Source organism: Suricata suricatta, chromosome 10, assembly GCF_006229205.1.
Source record: "Suricata suricatta isolate VVHF042 chromosome 10, meerkat_22Aug2017_6uvM2_HiC, whole genome shotgun sequence".
Classification (NCBI taxonomy): domain Eukaryota; kingdom Metazoa; phylum Chordata; class Mammalia; order Carnivora; family Herpestidae; genus Suricata; species Suricata suricatta.
The window spans coordinates 74,830,918-74,843,266 of NC_043709.1; the positions used below are offsets into that span (position 1 = coordinate 74,830,918).

Below are 12,349 nucleotides of genomic sequence, written 5' to 3' on the forward strand. Positions count from 1 at the left end.
GCTCTCTCAGCAGAACAGATACACGGAAAAGCACTTAGGTTAAACAAAGTCAAAACTGCTCCTAAGTAGAAACCACTTCATGAACACTCTCAAACCTGCAAAAAAGATGTTAACAAAGCTTCCACAGTGATCTTTTATGGGTAAGACTTTCTTTTGACAGATACTTGACCACTTTTTTCATGAGGTAATCCAGTGACAAAAAATACAGATGGTAAAAATGTGTGGATTTTAACAATCTTCAGAATAAAAACGTTCCATATTAAAATGTACATTTTGGGTGCGCCTGGGTGGCTCACTCAGTTAAGTGCCTGACTTCGGCTCAGGTCATGATTGAGCAAATCGTGGGTTCGAGCCCCGCATCGGGCTCTGTGCTGACAGCTCAGAGCCTGGAGCCTGCTTTGGATTCTGTGTCTCCCTCTCTTCTCTGACCCTCCCCTGATCACACTGTCTCTCTCATAAATAAATGTTAAAAAAATTTTTTAATACATAAAATGTACATTTTGAAGAGGGACACAAAGCAAAAGGCAGGAGAATCTGGAACCCAGAAATTCTCAGCCTCATCTGTTATCAACTTGTTCTGACCTTAGTGGGTCCTGGACAAGCATCCTGGCTTATTTGCTTTGTTGACTGGACAGGTTACCAACTCTTCCTAAGCACTTAGTTTTGTCACCTGTTAAACATTCTCTGCCCTCAGAGGGCTGCAAAAATTCAATTAGAATATCAAATAAAGTTCCTTGTCATGAGATAATTAAAAACAGACCTACTCATTTGTTTAAAAAAAAAAAAAAACTTAGCTGAAATCCTATCATAAATGACCTCGTCAGTATTACAAAAACTGTTCCATACATCAGTTTTCCATGAAGGTGGTTCCAGTGTTACAAGAACTAAATCCTAGTCCTAAAACTAGGTCGTCATGCAATTTTTAAAGTTTTTTTGTTTTTTTAAATTTTAAATATCTTTTATTTATTTTTGAGAGACAGAGAGAGACAGTGCGAGCAGGGGAGGGTCAGAAAGAGAGGAAGACACAGAATCTGAAGCAGGCTCCAGGCTCTGAGCTAGCTGTCAGCACAAAGCCCGACGCGGGGCTCGAACCCACGAATTATGAGATCATGACCTGAGCCGAAGCCGGACGCTCAACCGACTGAGCCACCCAGGCGCCCCTAATTTTTTAATGTAACAGTATCTAGCTCACTTTCCAAGTGCTTACTCAGGCGCATTTTTGAAATTTTTTTCTGACACTAATTCACCCCAGCTATGTAGCTAAAAATAGGTCCCTAGACCTGTTAGAGAAGAGGCTTCTTTTTAACAGTGCCCAGCAAAATAAGCACTAAAATAACACTGTTAATCATCTGTGGGCCTGAGATTCATCTATTAACCAAAGGACTGGAGTTGATGATCCAGGGTCCTTTCCAATTCCCAAATTCCATGTTTACAGTTCTTTCTCCATCCATCTGCATGAAAGGAACTTTTACATAGAAGGCAACTCTGAGGTCTTACTGGATTAAGGAATAGCAGAAAAAGTTACTACTCTTGGATAAAAGTGGCATTGCTTTATCCACCAGCCTTGGCTCCAGGTGAGATCTTCTGCAACCTGCAACATTAACCTCAAATGGAAAAAAAGCCATGAAATGCAGCCACTCCGGTACTGGTGAAAATTTATTATTAATTTAGGTAATTCTTAGAATGTTTCCTTCCCAGATTTTAGAGCCAAATGAGAACAATTTTAAACATTCATTTTTTAATACTCTTCACCCTGAATAAACTACAAGAGTTACTGAGAGGGAGCCAGCCAGGCAGTCACTCAACACTAAATAAGTGAGTCCCACGTTCCCTCTGAGTTACAGCTTCAGAAAGAGAAAATGAGAATAATGCCTCCAGGTCGTTTGAGAATTAAATTTAACATAACAAAGTAACGCCCTTAGCATACTTCCTGGGATGTAGCAGACAACGGTAGGTGTCTGTAGGTTCTATAGTTATGCCACAGCTGGTAAATTTGATCAGCTGATTTACAGTGGATTTTCTCCCGCAAAAGAAGACAATTCAAATTGTATTTACCTCTATATTATTGTTCATTAGCCCACAAGCATCAGCAAAGTCTGGATGTTTTGTGTTGATGTAAGCCAGTTCAATTGCCACTAAGTTATGCACCTAGAAGAAAAATTAAATTAGGCTATATACTAAACTTTAGGAAACATAAAACTTATTAAATAGTTCTTTAAAAAGGCACTATGGGAAACTGATGCCTCAATAAATACTGAATACTTACACTCCAACTAATACATGTTATGCCATATTATAATTCGCTGTATCTTTTGAGTTCTATTTCATCATCTAAGACTGTATTTCTAAGGGGGTGAGATGGTGACCTTAAGGTAATTAGAAGTATTTTGTTAGAAAAAAAATTTTCTTACCCAAAGCAAATCTACGTTCCAAAATTTTACGTAACCTTGCTATTAAAACCTCAGATCCTCTGCTATTCCATGTCAGTGTTTCAGTTAAGTTTCAACAAGAGAAGATTTCATAATCCAATACAGTCAAAGATGTTAACTTTGAGGAAAGGATACATTTAAACACCTGAGGTAATGATTGATTAGCCTTAATTATGACACACCTAGTTTAAATATTCTATGTGGTTTGAAAAACTAACCAGACAGTAATCAAAAAGGAAAACTGAGGGGCATGCCTGGATGGTCAGTTGGGTAAGCATCAGACTCTTGATTTCAACTCAGGTCATGATCTCATGGTTTGGTTCATGAGTCTGGGCTGTGCAGAGCCTGGTAGGAATTCTTTCTCTCTCCCTCTTCCCCCACTAGCTCACTCACTATCAAAATAAACAAACAAAAAAAAAAAACAAAAAAGGAAAGCTGAAGTGAATTCCTCCATCATTACAGAGATTTAATCCCTTCATCAGCACCGTCCTAACAAATCTCAGGTATTAGAACAGCATTAAAACGTCAAGAAGCAGATGAAAAAGACTGATTCAAATGAAATTCCAGTGACAAGGTGGGACCCTGAGACCAGGTGAACGATATCCTTACTCCTCTCAGTCTGGGGCTGCACTTGCAAGGGAAACAACCGAGCTGCAGGGATTACGTCTCCACTTCCAAGGATGGTCTCATACTCTTGGTAAACCTCCACTGGGGCTCACCACTACCCCAAGTGCACTTGGAGTGACCAGAAAGGTAAACAAAACAACCAACAAATAGAGACATAAAGGCAGTTTCAAATGCTTATGCCCCATTTTTGCCAAATTCAGCATTTTTGAGGATAGGAGCAACCTGGAGAATGGTAGCATGCAACCACGACATTACAGTACTGGCCACCAAAAGCAAACTGGAAGTGGCCAAATCATCATCGTGTGCCAGAGTTAAAATAAGAGCTTGCTCTAAAGGCTCCGTTTACTGGGGCTAAAGCTAAAACTATCCATTAGATCAGTGGTGCTACATAATAGAGCAAAACTATTCACAATCCTCAACAAGAACTCCATTCTCATGAAAACCTATGGCTGCAGGCTAACAATGATTAAAGTATGAAAGAAAAATGTACCTTATACCAGAATTACCGAAGTTTCCTTTGAAATAAGAATGAAGTGGGGCACCTGGGTGGCTCAATCAGTTAAGCATCTGACTTCAGCTCGGGTCATGATCTCACAGTCCGTGAGTTCGAGCCCCACATCCGGCTCTGTGCTGACAGCTGAACCTGGAGCCTGCTTTGGATTCTGTGTTCCCCTCTCTCTCTCTGCCCCTTCCCCAATTCGTGCTCTGTCTCGCTATGTCTCTCAAATAAATGTTAAAAAAAAAAAAAAAGTTAAAAAAAAAAAATAATAAGAATGAAGTTCACTAATCTTTTTCTTGCCAGTATACTGTGAAACAGGCCTAAACTCTGAAGTACTCATGCTGCTGTACAAAAAAGCCTCTTGAATAGTGACTACAATGATGATTTGTGAAAATAACAGCTCACCATTTCATTGGTAACAGGTAACCGTTTACGAAGAAGACAGGTCACTACTTCAACTATGGCATCATGAAGTTTTGGAAACCGCAACAACTCCTATATATGATGGAGAAAGAAAATTAGAAGTCTGCTTTGTTGAAAGGAAAATTAAATAATTCCTGAAAATAATTAGGTTTTAAGCTACATGTAAGCGATTTCCAAGCACTTTGAGATAAGGAAACTACAGATTTTACCTTACTTCTAACCCATCTTACAGATTTCCTCCCATCCCATGAAAGCAGCACTCACAGACCTTGTACCGAGTCGGCGCCCTGTGGCACCCGGCCGCTACCTGAGTACTGTAATTGCTGCAGTGCTGGATGATCCTTTGCATTTCCTCATGAACCAGTTCCACACAACGCAGGCTGGGTTCCTCCAGACGTTTGATTTGCCGCTTGACCAGTAACTCAAATGAAACTTCAGGCACAAACAAAGCAGGACGAGGACCCTTAAAAAAAATGTTGAGCGCTTATTATACCTGCATATAATTTTAGTTCTTCCCTAGGTTAAAATAAATCAAAATTTTTTGGTATTTTTCATGAAGAGTGAAGAGTGCTTCCTAATATCAAGTATGAGAACTAAGAAGCTGTACAATTCATTTAAAAAGATATAGCTAATGGGTTAAAAATAATAAGCCTTTAACCGCTTTTTAAAAAAAAAAATTCTAAGTTAGGCATACTCACAGTAGCATTTCTAATGGCAGTCAAAATGTCAATAGTATTAAGGCCACCTAGTGGGTCAACAGATTCTAAAGTTCGCCCGAAAGTCTCATGGAAAATATAACATATCCGAGCACCACCGCATCTGAAAGACAGTCAAATGTATGGTTTCTGTTCTTACTATAAGGGAAAAAAGCTGCAAGTCAGAGGTCTTTCTATGCACTTTTAAGGTCTTATTTTCTAAGAAAGCCTCAGATAAACAGTTACACTTAGATCATCTCCATGTGTTCTCAACTCCATTATGAACCAGCTTCTCTGTTCTTTTCTTTTAATGGAGAAGTCATTCCACAGAAGGCATTCACGTGTGTATGTGTGTGTGCACAGAACTGTTCCGTCAAAACCAGCAGTTAACTAAGAACTACTGAACATCATCTTTCCTCTGCCCTAGTTTTCTTCAACTGTATAAGCTTATGAAAAGACAAGGAACGGTATCTTATTTCTTTCTGTGTATTCACAATTTAAAGGAGACAGAAGTAAACTTTTCCTGTAAAGGGCCAGATATTAAGTAGTTCAAGACTTTTCAGGCCATACAGTCTGTCACAATGCCTCTGTTCTACCACTAAACACAAAGCAGCCAAAGACAAAAAAACAAATAAGCATAGCTGTGTTCCAGTAAAATTCAGGCACACAAAAATGTGGATTTTATATAATTTTCATGTCATGAAATATTCTTTGAGTTTTTTCCAACTATTTAAAAATATAAAAATCAGGGGCACCTGGGCGGCTTAGTCAGTTGAGCGTCCAACTTCAGCTCAGGTCATGATCTCACAGTTCGTGGGTTCAAGCCCTGCCTTGGGCTCTGTGCTGACAGCTCAGAGCCTGGAGCCTGCTTCCAATTCTGTGTCCCTCTCTCTCTCTGCCCGTCCCTTGCTCATGATCTGTCTCTCTCAAAAATAAAGGTTAGAAAGAAATTAAAAAATATATATATACATATATATAAATTATTCATAGCCAATGGGCTACAGTTTGCCTATTTGTGCTTTAAACAAATCTCTACCATTCACTGCTTTCTTACAGTTGTCTAGGCAGAAGGTGAACTAGCCTAACATTAAGCTAGGTGAAATAAGTCAGACACAAAAGGACAAATACCGTATGATTTCCCTTATATGAAATATCTAGAATTAGCAGATTCATAGAGACAAAGCAAATTAGAGGTTCCCAGAGATGAGGAGGAGGGCACAAAGAGATAGCACTGCTTAATGGATAACAGTTTCTGTTGGGGTGATAAAAAATTTTAGAAGTAGACAGCATGTGATGGTTAGACAATATTGTGACTGAAATGTAACACCATTAAATTATACTTAAAATTACCAGTTAAAATTACCAGTCTACCTTGAACGTTTCCTTTTTCCAGATAATTTTCCATAATGACCATAATTATACTTCTAAAATGGGTACTCCTCTGACCAGAAGTGTTTTATCTGTTATAGCAAGAAGTCCTCCAAATTCTGAAGATAGCTGACTTTCCACAATCTTGTTCTAAGATGCCTTTGCTGCCTTACCTCCTGTTATGTCCTGTCACTGTACATGCCATTCTCCAATAACACCGTGCAATATTCTTTGCTGTCGAAAGCTTAAAATACCCATCTACTTATTGCCTCCCCAAATTCTATTCAGACCCCCAACCCAAACATTCTAACTATGGTATTTTCCCAATCCCTGAGAGAAATGTAAATGGTCTCTTTTCACTGTTCTAAAAGCTTGATTATGTGGTTACACAAATATTTGCTTTATTAACTACTTGTAAAACTCCCCATGTATATTATATGCATGCTTCTGGATATGTATTCTATTTAATAAGTATGTAAATAAAAATACTTGATTATATTCCTGTTTGTCACATAATTGTGCTTCCCTCATGTTACCTGGATCTACCTTACCCACTAAACTTTTTTTTTCAATTTTTAAATGTTTATTTACTTCTCAGAGAGAGAGAGAGAGCAAGCGAGCGAGCACAAGCAGGGGAGGGGCAGAAAGAGAGGGAGACACAGAATCCGAAGCATGCTCCAGACTCTGAGCTGTCAGCAGAGCCTGATGAACTCATGGACTGTGAGATCATGACCTGAGCTGAAGTCAGACGCTTAACCAATTGAGCCACCCAGGCACTCCCCACCCCGACTCAGCCCTTTAAAGATTCATCTGGTAATCTTTATTTCCCTCAATATGCTATATATATATAATAACCAACCACTCAACAATTTATGGGGCTAACTCACATTAAAGGCCACCTGGGTCGCCCAGGAGTACACAGAGCACACACAAGTGCATATATAATCTCATGAGTGGTGAAATCTGAATAAGCTCCGTGGGTTGTATCAATGTCCATTTTCTCATTTTGTTACTGTACTATATACAAGACGGGCTGAAGGATTAACAGGACCTCCTTGTACATTTATTTACAACTTCATAGAAGTCTAAAAAAATATTTTGATTTTGAAATAATTAAAGTGAGATTTTAGAGAAATGAACATTCTTATATATTGCTAATACAATCTCTTAACAGTATGGAAAAAATAAGAGGCTTTTAGGATGTTCTAACTGTCTAGTCTGCAGTAAGGTACTACTTCAAGAAATGAGAATTTACCAAAAACTATAAAATATATACTATATAAACTTTAAAATTGATAATAGAAATGTATAAGTAATATTAGTTGTCTGTGACATGTTGATTTAAAGAAATGATTCCAAAATGTACAGCATTTGATTTTTGAAGATGTGTAATACAGGCATTTATAATGCATAGAATAATGTCTAGATTCATGCCAAAATACTGGAATTAAGTAATTTTGTCCTATTTTCTTTTTATCTGCCTTTTCTTCTTTTTTCATGAGTAATTATACTGTGTATATTAAAGAAATGAACATTTTAAAAGTTAAACTACCAAATATTTAAAAGATTTTCAAAGTCTTATTTTAAAAAACCTGAAATTTTTACTGGTTTTTACCTAGTTTACAGAGCATTTTTACACATATATCAGATGTCATACTATGCAAAATACTGCTTTACAGGTAATACATCTCAATCAGATAATCTTGGAGTTAAAGTCACTGTTACAAAACTTACAGTAACCTAGCAATTCAGGTAACCAAACCCAGAGAATTATTTTACTTACAGCTCTGAAGTTTCAATATATTTCGCAGTTCCTTCAATAGTGTTACAATATTCTGTGGCAAATTTGGTAATAAGCTGGAGTAAAGTAGCACTTTTATCATCCACAGGTTCACCATAGCTATTTAGGAGAGACTGATACTGAGCGGCTAGAACATTTATTCTTGTTTTCAACTCCGGTAAGCAATCCCTGATGTGATGCATCAGTAACCTAACAAAGTTTAGAAAAAGTGACTTTAAAATAAAACTGTGTTATGAAGCCCCAAAGAGCTCAAATTTTTTAAATGCCAATAATGGTGAAAGTTGTCAAATAATGTGTCTTGGCAGGAAATAATGCAATCTTAGGGTAGAAATAAATGCTTGGTCTGAACAAAGGCAACTTGATTAACACTTTTTAAATATGCCTTCAACCCATAAAATTGTAGCAATTGCTAAGAGAACCAAATATAAACTGAAACAAATTATTTCTATATTAATTACAATGACCTCAAAGAAAGTAAGCTACTCAATATAATTCTACCTAGATACTTTTGTTTCTGACTTATCTCTTACAGTGGGTACTCAGCACAATGAAAATCAATCTTACTAAGATCCAAGTCCATCCCTCTTTAATTTATTTAGGGAGTAAGATAAAAGACAAAACAGCTTTCATTTTGCCATTTATAAATTATCTAGAAAGGTTTTCCAGTCCCTCTACCATCGGTGGGTATTAAGAAATTCAAGGTACGTACCTTAAATTCTTTTTATGAATAATAGAAGACATCCAAAAATAAGACTAGATCATATGAAAAATTATAAATCTTAATTCAGTTCCTGAAATCCCAAGTGGAAATTAAGTCATCTCTTATCTTGTTTTAGCACCAAAAATGAATGGACTGCCAAGAACTTCATAATTAAGATGTCTTAAAATTCCCTTGAGTGTTTCTAGACTACATAATTTAATGCCAACCGCCCCAATAAGAAAAAGACATCTATATTACGAGAACCTACTATACAAGAAACGAATCTGGAACTATATACATAAGAACATTATGAAAATATAAGGAACTAATGAGAGCTCTTGGATACCTACTGGCAAACAAACAAACAAACAAAACCCTCATTTCCCAACAGGTAAAAATGTTACCTGTTCAGAGTCCGAGCAAGATACTTTGTTCCATTTCTATTAGCCAAGGATGGGTATTTCTTTTGAAGGAAAGCATATTCATCCCGAATTGAATCAGTTACACTCTTCTTATTGTTAATGTCTAGCTGGCTCCTAAGGTTGAAAAAAAATAAAACCATTCAACAGAAGTCAACCGAGGTCCTCTACATACCCTGGATGATGACAGCACCAAGCATTGTTCGTAATGCCTGATATGGATTGTTTTGTTTAATTCTCGCAGTAATTCTATGCAGTAGGTATTATCCCATTTTATGGCAAAGGAACAGAAGGCTCAGGCACATTAACCTACCCAAGGTCACATGTTAAGTACTTCAGCCAAATTGATCTGCGACTTGTAAGTTATGCCTGAATAGTTTAGGACCCATAATTACCATTCATTATAGCCAAAAGCAGTACTCTTAAGTAACAGGGATAGACAGGTGAAAAAAGTATACGCATGAAAACCAGCTGTATATTTTATCCATGGACAGGCAACTGATTTCTAAAAATAATTAACTTGAAGAGCTGTCATCTAGAAATGCAATACTTTTACACCACGAGCTTACATGAGAACAGAGTGGGAATTAAAAACAAAAAGAAAACAAAAAGAGAAGTCAAAGTATGGGAGAGTTAACACATAGGAGTTAAGGCAGACAACTGCAAGAGAGATCCTAGATATCACTTAGTAAAACATTTCATTTCTCTCTTTGAGAGAGACAGGAAGAGCATGCAAATGCAAGTGGAGAAGGAGCAAGAGAGGGTGACAGAGAATCTTAAGCAGGCTCCACACTCAGAATGGAGCCCAACCCCAGGGCTCAATCTCCGGACTATCGGATCATGTCTTGAGTTGAAATCAAGAATCAGAGGACTCTTGGGGCACCTGGGTGGCTCAGTCGGTTAAGCCTCCGACTTCGGCTCAGGTCAGATCTCACGTTCGTGGGTTCGAGCCCCGCATCAGGCTCTGTGCTGACAGCTAGCTCAGAGCCTGGAGCCTGCTTCCAGTTCTGTGTCTCCGTCTCTCTCTGCCCCTCCCCCTCTCATGCTCTCTCTCTGTGTCAAAAATAAATAAAACATTAAAAAAAAATTAAAAAAAAAAAAGAATCAGAGGACACTTAACCAACTGAGCCACCCAAGTGTCCCTTTATTTATGTGTTTATTTTTTTGAGGGGGAGAGAGAGAGGGAGAGAAGAAGAGTATCATTTTAAAAGGCCTGAGACCCAAACATGTTTAAACCCACATTCTATATCTAGTTTATAGACAAACTAGGACTAGAACCCAGATCTCCTGTTAATTTCAGTGCTGCCTACATTATAAAGGCTTTGGACTAAGAATGTACTTCATTTGAAATCGCTTTCACCATGTGACTTTGGGAGATGTATAACCTGAGTCTTCTGATTATAATGTAAAACAGACACCAACACCTCACAGAGATGTTGTAAGGGTTCAAAGAGATACCATTTGCAAATTGCTCACAGACCCTCAGTAGCAGTTTCCTTTCCACAATTTTCAATACCAGCTATTTATAATTAGAAAACTTTTAATAAAATTTCTCCAGGTCACATCCTGGCAATTACAAAGGATCACTAATGCCAGAAGTGTTAAGTCAATTTACTAAAATCCTACCATCTTAACAAACTCTTTCTTAGTTGCATGCAAATTTCAATAATACTCTCTTCTTACCCAGTGCACTCCTCATACATAACAGAATAGGCAGGAATTTTTTAAGCCTAGCTATTCAATGTTCTTCCATTTTATGGCACTGCTTACTTTAAAAATGCTTTCCATTACAAATGCCCACAGGAGGCTTTAGTAAATCTCTTTTCTCCCTCTAGAGCACTGAATTCCTAGCAATACCATAGTTACAATAAAGGGAAAAAGAGAGACATATCACTTTTAGATTACTTTTTAAAATTCAGAGTTGCTTTGAATTGGGGATGCTGCAATTATTATTCCATTCTTGATTGCTGACCTGTTAACTACTCCAATTATTCCAAGTTTGACTGGTATAACCCTTCCCATCAATACATCCATGGCATCAGTACCCGCATCCATGAGGTCAAGTTTAGTGATTACAGCTAAGGTTCTGCGACCTGGTAAATGCCAAAAAAAAAAAAAAAAAAAAAAAAAAAAAAAAAAATTGATCCATTAAATAAAGCTATTCAGTATTAATAAAGAAAAATCCTCATCTATAATCCCTCCTTAATGTTACCTCTGTCACATTTTGGTAGTTTTTCCAACCTTTGCTTATAAATACTTTTAAAAGTTTATTTTGAGATAGAGAGCGAGAGCGAGCTAGGGAAGGGCAGAGAGAGAGAGGGTAAGAGAAAAATCCCAAGCAGGCTCTGCGGTGTCAGCGCCCAGCCCAATGTGAGCTCAATCTGATAAACCATGAGATAATGACCTGAGCTGAAATCAAAAGAGTCTGATACTTAAGCCACAAATACTTTTTAAAAACTAACTTTAGGGGCACCTGGGTGGCTCAGTTAGTTAAGCATCTGACTCTTGATTTCAGCTGAGGTCATGATCTTGTGGTTCATGAGTTTGAGCCCTGCACTGGGCTCAAGCCTGCTTGGGATTCTCTCCACCCATCTCCTGATCGCTTGCTCTCTCTCCCTCTCAAAAATAAATAAATAAACTTTAAAACATAAACAATTTTAAAGAATAACTTATTTTAACATCATATACAATTTAAAATGTTTTTCACATGTAATTTTTTAATAGCTCTTAAAGGCTAATTTTTTATAAGTATTTTAATGTAAGTGTTTAAAATTTACTCATTTCTATTGTATACTTCCAGGAGTTTTGATAAATGCAAAAGAGTTATGTCACTTCCACCTTAAGACAAAACAGTTCTATCACCTCCCCCCAAATTTTCTTATACTACCAATCAAACCCCTTTTCTATTTCTAGATTTGCCTTTCCAGAATATGACATAAATAGAATTATATACAGCCTTTTGACTCTGACTTCTTTCACTTGACATAATGCATTTGAGAGTCATCCATGTTGTTGCATATATCAATAATTCTTTTTTTTTTCATTGCAAAGTAGTGTTCCATGGTACGGATATACTATAGTTTGATATTTTTGAGAAACATTTGGGTTGTTTCCAGTTTTACAAGATACAAATAATAGGTTTTCATTTAACATGGGTAAATATCTAGGAGTGGTACTGACTGAACTTTTTAAGAAACTGACAAACTGTTTCAAAGTAGCCATACCATTCCCACCAGTAATGAGTAAGAATGCTCTGCGCAGTGTCTAATTATACATACGACATTTTCAACATTGCTCCAAATCTACAATATCATCCTTTTTCATGATTTCCTAGCTATCACTACATTAATAATTTATTATTATCTTTAATTATCTTAATCATTCCTAC

General features: G+C 37.1%; 1 protein-coding gene across 7 annotated transcripts in view; it reads right to left on the reverse strand.

Annotated features, from left to right (window-relative positions):
• Positions 1–12,349, reverse strand: part of DNM1L (dynamin 1 like) — a 50,653-nt gene that overhangs the window by 6,651 nt on the left and 31,653 nt on the right. For all 7 annotated transcript variants that reach the window (XM_029955654.1, XM_029955653.1, XM_029955650.1 and 4 more), the window contains 7 exons: positions 10,934–11,054; positions 8,947–9,078; positions 7,825–8,031; positions 4,677–4,797; positions 4,286–4,441; positions 3,961–4,050; positions 2,056–2,148 (listed from right to left, as the gene is read on the reverse strand). In XM_029955654.1, the coding sequence (XP_029811514.1) occupies positions 2,056–2,148; positions 3,961–4,050; positions 4,286–4,441; positions 4,677–4,797; positions 7,825–8,031; positions 8,947–9,078; positions 10,934–11,054 (920 nt within the window). The remainder of the gene's footprint in view (positions 1–2,055; positions 2,149–3,960; positions 4,051–4,285; positions 4,442–4,676; positions 4,798–7,824; positions 8,032–8,946; positions 9,079–10,933; positions 11,055–12,349) is intronic.